At 43.4% G+C, this 18695-nt stretch overlaps 1 protein-coding gene across 3 annotated transcripts in view; it reads right to left on the bottom strand.

Moving 5' to 3' along the window:
• Positions 1 to 18695, bottom strand: part of ACVR1 (activin A receptor type 1) — a 65505-nt gene that overhangs the window by 9470 nt on the left and 37340 nt on the right. For all 3 annotated transcript variants that reach the window (XM_064514524.1, XM_026108771.2, XM_026108772.2), the window contains exons 3-8: positions 16558 to 16824; positions 15833 to 16050; positions 10367 to 10466; positions 6589 to 6735; positions 3890 to 4165; positions 7 to 204 (exon numbers count right to left, since the gene is read on the bottom strand). In XM_064514524.1, the coding sequence (XP_064370594.1) occupies positions 7 to 204; positions 3890 to 4165; positions 6589 to 6735; positions 10367 to 10466; positions 15833 to 16050; positions 16558 to 16824 (1206 nt within the window). The remainder of the gene's footprint in view (positions 1 to 6; positions 205 to 3889; positions 4166 to 6588; positions 6736 to 10366; positions 10467 to 15832; positions 16051 to 16557; positions 16825 to 18695) is intronic.

The following is an 18695-nucleotide window of genomic DNA, read 5'->3' as shown; positions in this document are numbered from 1 at the left end:
ACTTACCATTGCTAACCATGCGTCTAGCTACTTCCCAAAGGACCAGCCCGAAAGCCCAGATATCAACCCTTTTATAAGAGTCAAAGCAGTCTGCCTGGATAGTTTCATCCAAGACTTCTGGAGCCATGTAGCGCTTGGTACCCACACGGGGATTGTTCCCCACATCCAACTGGTTCGTGCTTTGGGAGTGCATAACTGCAAGGCCTAGACGACAGAAAGAAGCACAGTTAAATCCCCTTTCAACCTAAAACAGCGTGCATACTTTTAAAGTTACATGGGAGCAGTGACACCCACCAGACAGTTTCTTAAAAAGAAGCAACTAGGGTCCAACTGTCCAAAGACCAACTGGGTCAGCTTCAAACCAGCTTTCAAAAACAGCCACTGTGTCCATAGACTTCGACTAATGATCTCCAAAGGGATTACCATCAAGCATGTTATTGCACTGTTGTAAAGTGTTGTCATTACAGGAACTAAGTGTTTTGCAGCCACTGGATGTCACCAGCGCTCTAGGGATGTATACACAGAAGGCCAAGCATCTGTTACTTAGAAGAAAACAATTTTACCCGGCATTCAAATTTATTTATAGAACTTTTGGGTAGGCGGATATATCTGAACTGTGGGGAAAAGAGAAGAAAAACACTGCATGATGGATATACACAAGTCAAAAAATAAAGCTGGAAAATAAGAACCACCATATTTGCAGTTGCTTGAAAAATAAACATCCTGAAAGTGATCTGAAATGAGTCAGTCAAAACCACTCTACCTGGTTTCTACTAATTACCAAACATTTAAGCAAAGAACATTATGTGAGGGACTAAATTACTGTAAATTTGGAAACGCACAAAGTACTCATTTTACCATGGTAAACAGTCAGCACTGCAAATTGAATAGCAACAGGCGCATGACATAACTAAGCAATAGAAGAGAAGACACAGACTCTCCCTGATTTCCTCACCAACTCTTGTAAGAATAACATATACTACTTGCATTTAACATGAGTTTCTTCTAGATGAAACTTTAAAAAGCTTTTACTTCAGTCCAAAACATTAACTTACCTCCAAATCATTAATGTTTTTTCTTTAAAAAAACAATGAAGAAAACCCACCAGTCCATGCCTCCCAGTAACAAAAAATTTGGAAAATGCTTTCCTGCAATTTAAGTGCACTTCAAGTAATTTCAAGCTGCTAAGACAATGATTATGGCAACTCTAGAAAGATACCATCTAACCAACCCCATCACTGCTGAGAAGATAATTTGGAAAGCCTTCTCTACAGCTAAAATACTCGTCCTCAGTATATATTATACCTTGCACCCTGGGAACAGAGGTTAAAAAACAAGTCTCCTGGCAAACTCTAAACACAAAGACTTTGGAGAACTTTTTGGTAAAAATCGTAATACTTGATCCAAACTGGGCAAAACAGATTAAATGAACTGACAGGTCAAAGGTTTAAGGCTGAGGGATGCAAGTCAGCATCCTCTATACTACAAACTAAGAAAGTGTTGCAATAAGGTCAGGGGACAGCGATGTTGTAATCAGGTTCCCAACATGGTGGCATCTGCACTGTTTACGAGTTAGAAAGCAGCTACTTAGGGAATCTCAACGCACGCTTAAATCGAGGGAGCAGAAGTGCTTGTCGCAGTAGCCGTTACTGTAAGATACTAAACCTTAAACTAAAAAAAAAGAAAAAAAAAAAAGAGCAGAGGCGTGACAGCAGATACAAACTGATGAAACTTGCTGGTTCTCAAGAAGCTAGAAGTCATCTATGATTGTAGATCACCACTGATCTTTAGTACATTGGAATATCTTCCAAAACCAAAAGCTGAACAAACGTGTTTTGCTGGCGTTCTTTGCACCTTCCTTACAAAAAAGCAGTGTTTGCTTCAAACTGATGCTCGCCACATGGGGCAGGGGGGAGAGGAAGGAAGGAGAAGGAGGGAAGAAGAGGACAGCTGCACTTGTGTTTAATTACATAAGCTTTATTCTGCTGCTCTATATGGTTGCTCTACCAAGACCTATTAGTAGGCACGTGAACTGCTTTAGAGAGTCAGTTAACTATAAAGCAGAACTTTTCTGTCTAACGGCACTGACCAACTGAAGTCAGACTGACATCTGTCCTCGGACTTTACCACAGGTTCTGAGCAACGAGGGAGAACTCCTCCCTTCCTCTTAGCTGGACATATTTGAAACAGCAGATTTTGAAGCTGCAGCTCTGGATACGGGGGTTGCCATTCGAGATGGCCGTTTTCAGCACACCTGCTAACGGACAAGCAGCCAAGTCACACAACTTGCATTTGCTGCCACTCGGGAGGCCTGGGACTGAACGGCAACAACCGTCCAGCTCCGCTGGTATTCCAGCAGAGAGGCGGCCGGACCGGAGACACCAGCACGACAAAGAGCACGCGGCTCCCTTGTGCGTCCACTGTCTCAAATCAGCCAGGGTCACCGGCCTCGAGAACAGCCCTGCTTTCCAGCATTTAAAACCCATACCCCGAACAGACAACGACAAGATTCGCATCGAAGCAACTTTATTCCTTTTCCTTTTCAGAATTAGGAGTCCTGTTCCTAAAGGGTGCACGGCAAGTCCAGGATACTGGTGTGGCCTATGGAACTGAACTGCAACTTAGCTCAGGGTCGCTGTACTGAATCCTTCTGTCCAGCCATACACACCAGTCTGTGTGTTTTTTCTTAAATAGTGCTCTTCTGTTGAAACAGAGGAGACCAAGACGACACAGAACGACAAAGCTATACAGGCGAAAGGGCATGAATACATCCCAGAACCAACAACGCCTCTGATAACATTTCTTTGCAGATATGGAATGAATGAAGAATGTGTCACAGATACATGCCTGAGGTTCTCGCATATAAAAAACAGCTATTTTTACCATCATAAAAATTAAGTGGGAAACATCTGTTGCTGTGCTATCTCAGCTTATATCTCTCCTTTTACTTCTGAAGCCTCTAGATAAATGCAGTATATTTCATTTTATTAGTGTGGTGTCTATCAATGCCAGTACCTTCAGCCCCCTTCTCAGTGAGGATTAGGAATTTATTTAAAAGCCATTCTCTAAAATTTTGTATTTCCAAATTATGGCTCCATTCTCTACTTACTCTTCCCTTTGCAAATTTAGATATACCATGCTTCAACGCATCAGACGCACTTTTATTTATTCCATGTGTGTGTCTCATGTCCCTCAGGCAAAAGTGATAGGAACTACGCAGTGAAATTATTCTAGGGGAAGAAAAAACAAGCAAAACCCCAAAACCACCCCATCGCCTAATACATTTTTAGTCCAGTCAATGATTCCTTACTATTGTTCTACTACTATTTTCTCCTGTGTGTGTGTGGGGGGGGGGGGGCACTTCCTCCCTACATTTGAGCAGGTCAGTGTGCTGCAACTGTACCTCAGCATCCTATCAGCTTAAAGCCTAAAAACAACTCGGTTTTGGGCTCACTGAATTAACTGAAAATTCCCACTTACTTCAACAGCGCAGTACAGAAACTTCAGGGGTTACAGACTCGAGCTGGACGGACAACGCTGAGACCTGCAGCGCTTGGAACAGGGAGCTCAGTTCTTAGACTATGAACTGAAGGATATGTATTATTTCAGAAGTGAACTAAACCCTAACGACTGCCGCCTTCTGAATGCATGAACGAAATACAGCCAGCACCTGAGAGCACGTCCAAAACACCAGATCTGTTCTGAGCTGGGAGGAGCAGCAGCGGCCTCTGTAAGCTCCAAGTGCCCTCCAGCGGCCGTCAGAGACCGTCACGGTGATCGCAGATGATCTTAAAGCTACTTTAAGATTTTTAAAGGTTGGCTGAAGTTATCCAGCATGTTCGATCCCTGGAGGAAGGCACAGAACGTTTTAGCAGCCAGCTGAACTCACCCAAGTCTGCTATGCAGCACTGTCCGTTCTTCTTCACGAGGATGTTTTTGCTCTTCAAGTCCCGGTGGGAAATGGCAGGCTTCCCCTGCGTTCCAAATATTTCTATGTGCAAATGTGCCAGGCCGCTCGCTATGGACAGCACTATTCGTAGGCAGCTGACAGTGTCCAGGGTGGTGAGCTGCAGATAGTCATAGAGAGACCCCATTTCGTGATAGTGCGTAATCAACCACAGCTGGGTGCTAGAGTTTCTGGAAGTCATATCAGATGCAATAAAACCTAAAAAAAAGTAAGGAAGAAGAGAAAAGAGAAACCACCAAATAAGATGACAGAGCTCATCCAAGTCTCCCCCAAGACATGACTCAGTACCATTAGGCCCCTCTTGTAATTTAAAACTCAATTGAAACTTGTCCTCTCTTATACAGTGAAAACGGACAAGAGAGATTTTAGACTTCTAATTTAAGTTTATTCACAAAACGTTCTGACATATTTGGCCAGTCACAGCAAACTACTGTTTGTTAGGACCGCACACTTTCAAAAAATTGTTTGTTTTTTTGCTTTTTGACACGAAGTATGGCCAAATCCAAATGAAGGACTTGAGGAGAAAAGAAAAAAGAGAAAAGAAAGCTTCCAGTTCGAGTGCTGCATTGTAGCACATCCGCTGCTGTCCACTCAGGAGGATTACACTGGAGAGAAGCAGTACCTCAGATAAATATAGTAGTGATTGCTTATGACTTGCCTAAGTACAACGGGCAGCCAGTGCTGGCTACCGACGAAAGGGTTAAGTGCATTTCAGATGAACTTCACATCTCAATAAATACACACTACACATTGTTCCAGCTTCGCTTCTGCTTTCAAGGTAAGTCTCTCTGGAGTACTTCAACAACCATTCTGCCATACTGAAAGCTTGCTGTCCCTACAGGAAGTATCACACCCTTCTGATCAAACAGACAGAACAAAGTGCATCTGGCCAGAGTAACAACTTGCTCTCCAATGACCCCCGACTGCCTAGAAGGCCACGGGAGGATTGCTGCAGCCTGGCAAGTTAGAAGACCTCTGAGACTGCTCTAGGCACCAAATGCCTCATCATCTTAGCTGCCCACCAGCTAGCAATGGATCCAGAGGATATAAAAACTAGCAGATGGCCAAGGAGGACTTGGCAGCATCAAGTAATACTAACTCTTCTATTCCAAATACTGGGCAGTTTAACTGGTATGAAAATTACTTCAGTGGCAAAGCAAGGCAGAGCACCTCTTGTGCATCACAGCCAGACTTCACCACCATTTTCCAGAAGGGAACAGAAAAGAATATCTTTTCTATGCTGATGAACCTCAAGAACTGCTTTCAGAAAAGTGGCCTCTTAAAACTGAACGCAAGACCCTAACAGGAAGGGAGCTGCTCCTGAATTTACCGTGTATAAGCACACTGTTGACCTCAACAGCTTTAGCTGGGAAGCAAGAAAAGTTTTATTCCCAAGTTAGAGGAACAAATCATGTTTATTAAAAGCCCACATACGACATTTGCCAAAAAGAACACCAACTGCTTTCTCTCCTAGTAGTCAGATTTCTTTGCAATATGTGACTCTTTTGTAATATGTGATATTGTTTAATATTGCATATAAAAAATAAATCTATAAAATGACCAACAAATTTGACAGTTATCAAGAAAGACTAAACACAAACACATGGACATGGGAAATGTGTAATAGAATTTCTGCAAAGTTACTTGCTATCTTGGGAAGGAAAGCTCAGTAATTCACATTTCAGGAGGCCACCAAACTATTTTGTAGTAACAAAGTAATTGCTTCAGGAAGCATTCATCAGGCAAAGAGAAGGCAGACATCGAGGAGGGTGTGCTATAGAGCCAAGGCCACTGATGTCATTGGTAAGGGTGACACAGCAGTGAAAAAATGTCATGTCTATCAGGAATCAAAAGGGCTACTTAAACTTCGACCATGGGGCACAACATAAGAGCCCTTTTTCAAGCTTTCAAAACTGACCGCAGCAGTGCAAGGGATACAGAAGATTCAAAATTAAGTATGTTCATATTTGGGGAGGAAAATGAGATGTGTCATAAAGGGCAACTATAACTGAAATTTAAACACCAAATGAGATTTACTAGTTTGACCCAAGCTTTGAGCAGAACAGTTGATTCAAACAAAAGAAACTAATGGACTCATACTACAGTTTACTCAGGCACATAGAAAGAATTCAAATATTGAAATCTCATTATAAACTCCTCCCTACTCTTCTTCCCCTCACTTTTCCCAGGTATATTAAAGTTATATCGAAACCAGATCCACTGTCCAATCCTCTGCTTAGCCCCCGAGCTACCCTACGACAGATGTTGCAAGGCTGAATTCTTTGCATGGGATTTGTGGCACCTCCTTTCTTCTTTATGCGCTGTGCTGACGACACTTCATTAATCAGATTGATTGCTTCTTGCTAGATTATTTCTGTGTGAGGGCAATGAATCATTGTTGCTGTGGCTCTTTCTCCAATTACAGGGCTCAGATTTCAGCACCTTCCTGCAAATCTCTCCCCGCTTTAAGTTTCCTTCAACCGTTTATCACAAACACAAGAACCAAACCTCGAAGAGTGCAAGGTATTAGCAAATCTGCAGTACTTTGCAAGTGAACTGCTTAGTTAACTCACTTTTATGTGATTTACAGTAGAAAAAAAGAAAATTGTTGTTCTACTTACCTAAAATATTTTCATGACGCAGCAATACAGTGTTGTACAATTCAGTTTCCCTGAACCAGGATTTTTCATCCCGAGAAGAAAAGATTTTCACAGCGACATTTTCTCCTTGCCACTGACCCCTCCAAACCTCTCCGTAACGGCCCTTTCCTGGAGGGAAGCAGGATGGGAAGGACAGTAAAACTTTCAGTCCAAAAAAAACCCCAACAATCTTCACAGGGCCAAACTAGCTAACAGGATGGAATTCAATGCAGCCTAAATGAAGGCACTAAAATCAGAACGTGCTACTGTCCTGTATTTTACATAACAAAACCAACATGACAATATGCAAAAACATGCAGCCCTTAAACCCAAGCTAGTTTCTAATAACAGCGTAAGCTTGCTGCTCGTGTGCATACACGTGTACACATGCGCACGCACACATGAAACACCATTGCTGTATTTATTGTACAGCTGAACAAGGCTATGGGACATGTGTAAAATTTTATGTTTTCCTACAGTCCCACATATTTGTCTCTAATGTTTTTCAAAACTCCTTCTTTGCAATAACTCCTTTTTCACTTTGTTTAGAAAGAACAAAACCACTTCACACACAATTCCTTGAGGAAGGGTCACCTCAAACTCACAACGTCTGCAAGAACCAACCAACAAACAAAAACCAGAGGTGAACAGTAACTGGAGACAGTTCCTCTCCAACGGGTCCCCTCCTCTTCCCCACCCCACCACCCAAAACAGTTACGGCCCCAACACCACGCTGATGCACTTTCACCGCCACTGCAGACTCTTCTGACCACCTGACTTTCATCCTGTGCTTCATCATCCCCTAGTTTTCCCTGACCACCTGACTTTCATCCTGTGCTTCATCATCCCCTAGTTTTCCCTGTCCGTTTAGGCTGCAGACTGGGAACACGGATCACTCCTCCTCGACGCCGGCACAGCACACAGAGCGCTTGTCCCGGGCAGGCGTAACGACCCCACTACCAGCAAAGCAAGTGCAGCTGCAACTCCTGCAGCTTGGGGAACATACTTCAGGTCAGCGTACATAACACAGATATATCTATGAATTCTGAAATTAGGAGGAGAGAAGTGATATAAATGCTGGGGAAACAGCCTTTACATTTTTCCTGTATCATCAGCCCTCGCAAAGACAATTAGCATAGCTAGATGTGTAAAATACAGGATGCTGATTAAAAAATAAAAACAAAAACACACACCCTTAGATAGGGACCAGGAAACATTTTTTGCATGCCAAACTTTTACCCAAATAATAATTTCATACGTTGTTCTAAGTTAAGTGCCCAACATCAAAGCAATATCCTGGACAAGGCACACTGGGAAAAAATGAGATTATTTTCATCACAGTCTAAACACAGCCTCAGTTTTCATGCAAGGCATTCTTTTGTCTGTGACAACTGTAAGCATCCGAATTCCGCCTTTCATTGCTCTGCTGTTCAGGATGCACATCTGAATCAGCAGCAAGTGTGACCAAATGAGAGGAGGTACCCAGCACTGATGTGTCAATGCTGTCACCTAGAAGAGACCTCCTGCGCGAGAACTTCCACCCAGTTCCGCTACAGGCTAAACCAGAGTCTCTCGGAAACGGTGCCAGCCAGAGCTAACGTAGGAGCAGGCGTAATTCCAGAGAGCCAGACATTCACATGCATGCACAGAGATGTCTCCACATCGCAGACTAGAAACCTCTTAAAATCATCATACATATCATATCCGACAGTTCCTGATGAAGGGAAATTGCAGAACATCAGAGGAAACACACTTGGATTTAACGCAAGTGTGAATATTTGTGCCTACTCAGTACATACTGCAGCCAGAAGCAAAGGAACACTGCTAAAACGCAGGCTTGGTCCCTACACACTCACAGCAATTCACCTGTTTCAGTTGGGACCCAGTTTAGCACCTTGAAAATTTAAAACTTCTACTGACTTACAGGAACATGCTAACTGCACTGGGTTCAAATCACTGAAGGAGCAGCATAAAACACATTTTTCCTAATGGAATCAATTATTCTGCCTCTACCTACCTCTTCAATGCCAGTATAGCATGTTAGCTCAATGCCTCTGCCCCCGGATAGCTCTGACCCAAGTACTTCCTAAAATTATTAAATTCAAATTTAACACTATTCAATTAGCAATCCTCAATTTCATATTCTATTTGAAAATTCGGATACCCATTTTTCAAATGAGTTGAACCCAATTTTTCTTAATACAGGCAACTGCAGCTTTCAAACTCCCTCTCAAGCCCTACAGAAAGAACTCAAACCCTGCACAGACGGGGTATTTAGCAAGCATGGGGCTAAACACGGCAAACAGTTTGGCTTTAGGAAACTAAATTTATTCTCCCCACCTCTGAGCCAATCCTCAAAACAGGGGGATTCCAGTTGAACAAAATAAAGCAGCTACCAAAATTGACTGTCATTATGATGAACACAGTTATTTCCCTTATTCTTCAAGCACGTATTGAAATTTCTTTGCTATCTCAGAACTGCAACAATACAGAATAGTTAACAAAAACCCTTTTTCCTATGATTGTGAACCTTGCTTGTCCCTTGGCAAAGAAACACTCAGGCAAAGAATTCTCCATTTTCCTCTTTTATAAGAGGAGGGAAAAATAATAAAATATTATAAAACTTAAATAATTTGAAACTTAACAAGAGAATCTAGAAACATTACAATTACTTTCCGGAAGTAAACAATATTTACTTTTTCCAGTTTGTGTGTCTTAAGTTCAAAAGCAAAAACATTAACAGCTAGTATTTTCCAGCAAGGAGAAATCCATCAGCACTTAAAGTCCATCTCTTACTGAAGGAAAAATAGAAATGGAAATCATATATATCTTTAACATGCAATGTGCACTACCATTAGTTTTATACTAGTGTAACTTCTTTTTTTTAATCTATTGCTTGTATCCAAAATCCCTGTCAGCAAGGAACATTATCTGCAAGTTCATCTACGCAAGTATTAGCGTGACGTGATAAAGAAAAGAGCAAAACGCTGCAGATGCAGACATATGCTGAAGAGAATGTAATGGACCCTTAAATTTAGCCAAAGTGCTGTGAAAAAAACAAAAACCCCAGTTTTAGGGTAGGATTACCAGAGGGCTTTTTGCCTCTTGGGGGAGAGAAGAGCAACAATAATACATCCTGGCCTGCACAGCCTCAAAGCAACAATGCAGAGCAAGTGAGCTACAAAAGATACCAAAAAGGGGTAGAAATGAGCATCACTGAGAAGCCAGCCAGTCGTCTGTATTAAAAATAAATAAATAAATAAATAAAAATTCAGTCCTACGGCATCCAGAGCCCAGTGAAACTTAAAAGCTGGAGCCCTCGCGGCAAAAGTCAGGCTCACGAAACCTGTCTTCTCCATCTCCAGTTGTCAGAACATTCACCCAGGAATATAAGTCTCACATTAATTCCTTCTGCAGCCTGAGAGGATTTAAAACTACATTATCCATTTTCCCTTTCTAATGGCACAGAATCAGGCCTTTTTTTTTTTTTTTTAAATGCTAGCTTAGCTACTTAGCTTGATGCTCCAGCTGCAGATATCCTAAATCCAAATGATTTATTTCTAATTCTAAAGCTTTCTAATTCAATACCATTTAATCAACAAATGTTTGTTTCATAGTTCAACAGTTTCAAACTTCAAATTGAGCTTTTCTTAAAAAGACCTTAGCCTAAAAAGTGCCCATTCAAACAAGCCTAGTTTGTATTTTCTAACATTTGCTGCTAAGACCTGTCATTAGACACGTAAACAAGACTTCTACTAACCTACACACTCTACGAGTGTGATCTGGCGAGCCACTGTTCTTTGCACCAAGAAAGGAAGTCCAGAGCCACTTCCAGATGTGCAGGAATGGTCCAATAAATCCTGTTCAAAAGGAAAATCACAGGTTTACAACATAAGAGAAATTGCATTTTTTCCCCATTTTAATACAGGAAGGTACCGGCTTCCACATCTTCACAGGACAGGTTAACTTTAAGCTTAATACTACTGGTGGAAGTCTTCTCTAGCAAAACAACGTATTTTCTCTGCTGAAACACCTTCCAGCAGATGGTGGCACCCGAACACGCCAGAACTCAGCCTCTTCCAGAGAGCAGTTTCCTAAGAAACGGAAAACCGAGAACTGAATGGAGGGGGTGGGTCTGCACAGCAGTCCAGGCTTTACGTCATGCACATACAATCCTCCTTCATTTTTGAAGGTCTGAGCACGGATTCATGAAAATTATGCATCTGTGTAAAGCTAAGCTTCAAACACAGCAGAGCAGAATTAAGGCTGTTCTAGCAGTCTCCGTTTCCTCGCTCCTGAATGCCCAGCTTTGCTTTGACACAGCAAGGACCACTCCGCCGGTGAAATACATGTAGTGCTATGGAGATGTCCTGGTGCATCTTGCTGACCTCCCGAGGCCACTCCAGAGAAGCACAGGCGTCCTGCAGGTTCTGTATCGTATTTGCCAGCCCCATACAGACGCCCTAAATACCAAAAGGCACCCTAATGGCACCAGTCACCTCTGTTTAAGCAATCAAATACAAAAAATAATACTTAAAAATTAACTTAGTAAGGAGCAGTGAAGACAAACCCAATCATGCAATTCTCTCCTGTTTTACAGGTTATCTGCAAAGCTGAGTAGATTTTTCCATGATTTATCTGCAGTATGGCAACAACCGCTAGCTCTAGAAGCCCATTACCTGCAACAGGTAAGCGAAGGGGAGGAAGATGCACGCTGTGGTTAGGGACAACTTTACATGCATTAAACAGAACATTGAGGTAATTTGGGAAAAACAGTTCTCAGGTACAGACTCAGGAGGGACTGTGCTCCGCAGTCCTCTGTGCTCTTCACTCCACCCTCACTTTGCCCTACATCCAGTTTTCTGTCCACCGCCCTCTTCTTCCACCTCTTCTCTCTACACTGCTTCCTAACTTCCTTCCCTTTCTGCACCGTTCCCATCTTGCCTGCTTCCCACCCCAGCGCCTGTTTCTGCTCCGCCTCGAGTCCTACACGGTCAGCGGCACAGCCCAGCCAGCACACCGCCCCTGCGGGGCAACGGGGGCACGGGCATACCCGCCGGCACTGGAGAAGTCAAAGAGCAACAGAAGTCCAGTATGCCCGAGGTGCATCAAGACTTTCTGCACGTGCACTTCTAAAGCAATCTGCACGCACACAGAAAGCCACTGACAGCGTGGCACAACGGACCCACACAAACAGCAGCGGCCTTTGCCTGGCACTGCTTGGTATTTGTCAGCCAAAAATCAGATAAAAAAGAATACAGCTGGTGATGAGCACAAGTGACAGCCTACTGCAAAACTCAGTGAAACTGGCAGATACGCACTTGAGATCTTCAGCAAACAGCTGCCAAGCAGAAACTCCTCTTAGCATATGAACATTTTTTAAATAATAAGTTTTTAAACTGGCCCAAAATGGAGAATTCTGAGAAGGATGGCAACGAGCACATCTGTGGTACTACAGGGGGTTCCCTGATACATTTCAAGTCCCTGCCCCAAATTAGAACTTCTTTAAAAAACATAACTCCAGTAATTTATTGCCAATCCCACTCAAAGTGGCTGAACGATGCTAGGTGACTATTCCCTCCAAAAAAATTCAGTCTGTGACAGACAACAGGCATGGACAGTTTCCAAGACTGGCCCAATTATAAACAATTGCAAGCAGTTTTAAAATGAGTAAGGTGATAGGAGTATTACCTCTATCAGCTACACCCGATAGGTAACTGATACTCCAGAAGTTTCTCCATGACAAATCTTTTTCTTAAGAGCTTTATTAGTCACTAGTATTTTTAGTACAAGGAAATTTACTGTAAGCTCACAGAAAGCACGAGCACATAAGAGTGTAATCAAATGTTAAAATCCTATTACCTTTTTAAAGCTAATTTTGAAATTCTGTATGCACCATGTTACTAAACTTCTTTCCTTTGCAAAGGAAAGTAGAACAGAAAAGCATAACCATAATCAACTTCCTAGTATCTCCAGCAAATTGTACTTCTGGGTTGCAGCCAGATCCTATAGAAATCTCATTTCTCACTTTTATTTAAGTGCTCAAGAAAGATAACTTAAAACAGCAAAATGGCAGTCTCCCGTCACTTTTATCCAAATTGTGAACTCATTTTCCTTCCTGTTTGTATCAGAAAGGAGCAAAAACTTGTCTGCAACAAATGACTGTAAAAACAAGATTTGAAGAGGCCACAGCTCTTCCCGTTCACCATTGGGAAGCTTAGGGCTGTAAGTATTTCCTGTACCAGGGAGACTAATCCTAAATGTAAACAAATCTGATGTGTACAAAATCCAAGATTTAAAGCGCACAGAGGAGAAAAGCCTGGAACATAAGACGACTTGCTGTCGAGATGAACATTCAGAGACAGAGAACTGTTTTTTCCGTCACCAACACTCAAGAGGCACACCAGAGGCACCACAATCAAACCTACAAGGGTTTGATAGCTGAGAACAGAACAGCTCTGTTAGACCAAGCCTCTACAGCTAGCAACTTCTCCACTTTCTTGTAAAAAGAACTTTTGATTTATTCTTTCAGGCTTTAATCACTGTCTCCAAGGAGCTTTAGATGACTTGAAGCACTTCAAGGGTTTGCAAAGGGACTGGAAATGGCCTAATGGATCCTTATCCTGATAAGAAATAAGAGCTGGTAAAAGCTGCAAGTTACTGCTTTAAAACAGATACCTAGTCACAGCCATGCTTAGTTCATGGTAAACATATCAAAACTGGCTGTTTTAAAATGGTGACAGGGAATCAAGCCTTGTGGGCTAACTCAGGAGAGCCAAAGGCATTTAAAAAAAAGCATTAAAAAATGATTACCAGGTATAGTTTTCACAGGGCCAAGCTGAAGCAGAACAGCAGGGCAGTGCTGGAAAGCCAGGGCAGTTCGCACCGCACGGTTCTGCAGTTACACAAACCGTCCTGCATATTCCACTGCTCTGGCTTAACAAGGGAGCTACCCGTTAAAATACCAGTCTTATTTCTTCTACCCTTTGTATTTCCTCTGCCTGGCATCCCACCACGGAGCATCCCAAGGATCCTTCCAGACTTTTGGTACGAATTTGGGGCTGCAGGACAGAGAGCACAAGGGTGGCCATCCCGAGGACCCTCTAGGCCAGCCTCATCTCTGACGGTGGCCAAAAGCAACTGAAAGGATATTGGAATGCAGTATTCTGCCAGCCTCCAAACACGTTCAGCTCAGACTCCCTCAGCTAGATTTGGGGTATTTTTGTCCTTCATTTGTTTGTTGGGGGTATGTAATTAGCAGCGTCTGGTCTTCAAATCCTGTCTCTCTTTGAACTCGTAGAAGCTCATAGCATCTACAACCCTCCAGCAGTAAGTTCCACTGCTTCAGCTACCACTGTGTCAAGAACCACCATCCTTTATTTTTATCCTTGTTCTTACTTGCTCATTTTGAGGCCTCTCCCTGTTCTTGTACTGGAGAAGGAAGCAGAGAACCGATCCCTACCCATCCTCTCCTTATTGCTCACGACGTTGTATCTCTCTGTCACATCCCCCTCCAAGAGGGCCAGGTTTGCCTGGCTGAAGATGACCAGGTTACTTGCCTGTTCCCCACACAGGCCGTTCCAGAGGTCCATAGTGGGGTCATCCGGATGACTGGGAGTCTGATTCTTCAGTTTTAACCTATTCTTCCTCAATGAAGGATTTGCCCTGCCACATGGAAATGGTAATCCCTACTGGCCACCTCAAACACCCCGGAAATTTTGTCAGGACATACTGTCTTGTGATGAAACACTTTCCCATATGATTTTTCCCACCACTTATTCACAGCAGTGTTTTCTAGAAACACCTCTGCCTCAAAACAGATGCAAGAAACTTTCCAGCTCCCCAGAATAGTTCCATTTCTGACTTGTCCCAAGGAGCCTCATTTTAATAAGTTCCCACAGCTGCCTGCAGAGCAGTTATCAACTTTCAGGCAAAGAAGAACTTATATATATATATATATATATATATATATATATATATATATATATATATATATATATATATATGTAGACATATATGGCACAATCGAAACTGCTTCCCTAGTTGGTGGTAAGCAACACTTTCTCAAAGAGATGCAGAAGGTTTTTCCCCACCTAAGCTGAACACCTGTTTCGGCTCCTCTCCTCTCCTACTGAGGCTAATAGAGCCCGAAGCGAAGAAAGGAAATGCCTGGGTAATGTACAAAGTAGCCTATTATTAAAAAAATTTGCATCCTGGGCCACTTTTATTCCTCTGGCCACTTTTCAACCCTTTAGTGAAAGCACATTAAGAAAGCAAAGCACTGAAAGGACTGAAGGGAAAATTTTTCCCACTTCATGTTTAAAATGACCTAAAGATTTTATTTGAAAAATGGAAAGAGGAGAGATTTTCTCCTCTTTGCATTTGTCTCCGAAGCAAACCTCAAGCTGTCTCTGAAGCCTTACCTACCCAGTTTTGATAAGGCACGGGAAAGCTGTTGTGAGCACTTTTCAGGCCCCAAGTGAAGAGGTAAGATTTTTAAAGTCTTTTTAAAGGAACAACTTCCACACTTGTTTTCTTTCCAGAGACCAAATGAACTACAATTCAATTATTAAAATCTATTCTTAACAGGAATAAACAGCTATCATGTCTTCAAATTCCTTCTACTCTTCTGTCATCAGCATCTCACTAATATTCTAGTCATCCAAGAGCCCTTCAGCTAGGACCATGGGAGTCAGCTTTGAAGTTTTTAAAGCTAAAAATACCTGTTAGGGTCTGTACTTCCTTCTTCCCCTACCTTCACATCTTTCCCTCCTACATTTCAGGCTGTCTTTGATGCATCAGAGAGGCAACGTATTTTTACACCTTTCATATCATTTTAGGCTACCCAGCATCTGCACATACTCTGTTTTTCCGGTAGGTCAGGAATCCCACTGGCTTTAGACATTACTTCTAGGAACAAAAATAGTTTGACTGCAGCTTACAGCAATTCTCTAAGTCAAAGAAACTGAACTTGCAAAAAGCACTTTTTTGGTTAAACTTCATTTACACTATAGATTTCCCAACATAGGAATCTCACCAACAGAAGTTCTGGCACTAAGTGCCATTCCCCTGGCAGCAAGAGGTTATCATCATCCACTTGGCCATGGTTTTTTGGGTGGGTTTTTTTGTTTTTTTTTTTAAGGGGCAGGGGGAAATGCGTGGTGGTAAGGGTGCTGAAAGTGAAGAAAGGTTATACAATCTTTTACTGGGTATAAAGATTACTTACTGCCAACGTACTGTCGCCAACATTTGATGCAATAAGTCCCTCAATTGTGCCGTATTCTGCATCTCTAGAATTGAGCCTCTCCATATGGTTTTTCTGTATTCTCCGGATGATCAGCACAGCTACTGCAGAAAAAACTATCAACACTATCACAGGAGCCAGTATAACAATGATTAGCGTTTCCATGCTGTAACCTACAGCTTCTCCCTGAAGGGTTTGCCCTTGGAAAAAGAAAAGAAAAGAAAAGGGTTTGAGAATCCGCAGAAAAAAATTAAAAATCAAACACAGTAATACTGACAGCAACATTTTACTAGGTAGCCCACCTACTCTGAAAGAGAGGTCACAGCTCAGCCAGAGCTATTTAACACGTACCCTACTAAAGGGGCTCCCCGCAGATCCACCAGAACAGCCTCAGCCCCTTCGAGATAAACCCCACATGCGACTGTGGGATTCGGGATCACGGCCCGCTTGGAGACAGTGACCGAACCCCGAACCCCTTTGTGCACTGTAACCGCTACCATCCACCCCGCGACACAGATCTCACAGCTGGGGGATGCCGGATGCACGCTAGCGAGCCCAAGGGCGGGGAGCGAAGCACAACGGGCCTCATGGTGCTGTTCAAAACCTGCTTCTCAGCAGCGCAGCGGCCATCGCACTCCCATCACACCAGAGCAAAGCTGAACCATTCTCCTTTCTCAGAATTCACCATTTATAAATCAGCCTTTCACCTTTAGAGGAGGGCAACTGTGCCGTGATGTTCATGTTGCACAGGTAGCCTTGGCAGCACTCGACAGCTTGGTCAGGAGATGGAGGGGTTTTGCACGTCATTTTCCCTTGTTCGTAGACTTGGAAGCAGCCCTTCTGGTAAACCTTAGCACCGTCGTTAATGCTCAGGGAAGCAAAGCACTGCTGACCCTTGCAACGATCTCCATTCCCGCAGGACATGCCTTCGCACACGCATTCGTAGTGGAACATGTTTAGCTTCAGTTCATCATCTGTAAAAAGGGAAAGTTGAGGAAAAACATGAATCATTCTTAATAGCTTCAGTTATATTGACAAGACTAACTCATTAGACAGTAAAATCTGCTGTTTAAAGGAAAAAATTTTACTTGTAGTTGAAGAACCATCATGTAGAAGGTCTCAATACTGATTTGTCCAATTCAACAAGACAAAGATATGAACTTGCACCAAAGAAATACCAGTCATATCTGCCCCACTACCGGTACCCAAACGTGGAGTTCAGTGACAGTTCACATTGCCTCGTGCGCGTACACGACTGCACGCGCACAACACGCGAGGGTCATCTGCATGGGGACGAGCAGCAGAGGAACACGAACCAACAACGTGAATTTATAGCAGATTCGCTAAACCACATATTTCTATATGGAAGTGGTTATTCAAGTATTCTGGAAATTATTTTAATTAAATCAAATTAAAGCCACTTAAATTCCAAGTAGACGTGGCTACACAGGATTTAGCGGGTTTTAGGAGTTTACTTTAAAAGCAGATCTGGACTGACTTTCCCGGGAAGGCGAGCCTTCGAGCAGTGCCTTGCAAGTGTGAGTAGCCACGGAGAGAAAGAGAAGCAGCACACACTATGGCTAGGCACAATACCTTCCTTCCAACTCCAAAAGCTTTAACTAAGGAAATGGAAGAATTCTTTAAGGTATAAAATAGAAAGCTGTACCTCCAAGTGTCCTCAGCGAAACGTCCCGAGCTCCCCAGCCAGCAGAATTACGCTCGCTACAGGGAGCTCCAAAGCGCTGTCCCCACACAGCCACCTTCTAGACTAGGAAGTGTCTTCAAACACCCAGTGCTGACGTGCTCTACCTGGTCGCTCTGGTCATGCACTAGAGGAGATGACACTCAGCGAGTTAACAGAGAAAATACCGCATGCAGGACTACAGAGGACCTTCTGGAGACAACACGCATTTCAACGCTCTGGACGATTCAATCGCCTCTCAGGGTAAGCAGCGAGCCGCCGTCCTGCCGTCACACGTAATCAAGGAGAGGCGTAATTCTGACGGACAGAGCGCATGTCACCGCTCACTCTCGCATATACACCACACGCATTTATGGCATGTCAGCCTATGTTTACATACTCTTTTTCAATTCTTTCTAGCACGCAAGAAGAATTTCCAGCCACAAATGCAGATGTTCCTAAAAATAGCAGCTGAGCGTAACACGTGTTCGACTCCTTCAAGCCTATCATTAGAGCCTGCCCACGGGGAGCATAACGCAGCTTTTTTCCCTCCGCTTTTCCCCTCCTCCCACAATGAACAAATACAATTTCCCACTTTTAATCGCTAAGGTAAAAACTCAGTAGGGGAAGCTCTGAAACCAGACACGGTCTGTCACACCGACTTCAAGTGCAGGCCTACACAAACCTGGTTTTGTTTTGGTCGAACAGATTCCTATAACCAATGTTTTGTTCCCTCTTCTCACACAGCAGCAGCAGAAAGACAACTGGTGTTACAAAACAAGCCCCTCAGCCTGGGTCCCCCTTGCTGTAGCCCCGGAGGCATTTAAAGGCAGAGATCTGCCATGGACTTTCTCCCCGGCCGCGGTCACGATCCGCCGCAGAGTCCGAGAGTCGCACGCTTGATGAGGACAGCTTTCGCGGGACGGCCCTTTGGGCAGCAAGGATTTCGGCCCCTCCGAGCAAGGAAAGACTCCTATTGCCATTAACACACCCCGGGCTGCTGGGACAAGGCTGAAGTTCACCGCCTGCAGCAACAGCCACTTCAAGTATTGGGTAACAGCAAGAGCAGATACTACAGACAGAGGAGGACAACCTACAACGCGGGAGCCACGCCAACTCCGCAAAGAAAATTCACCCGGGCTGCAGCTTGCGCAAGCTGGTTTC

Source organism: Dromaius novaehollandiae, chromosome 7, assembly GCF_036370855.1.
Source record: "Dromaius novaehollandiae isolate bDroNov1 chromosome 7, bDroNov1.hap1, whole genome shotgun sequence".
NCBI classification, from domain to species: Eukaryota; Metazoa; Chordata; class Aves; order Casuariiformes; family Dromaiidae; genus Dromaius; species Dromaius novaehollandiae.
The sequence above is the reverse complement of the archived record's forward strand: the minus strand, read 5'-3'. Positions and strand labels throughout refer to the sequence as shown.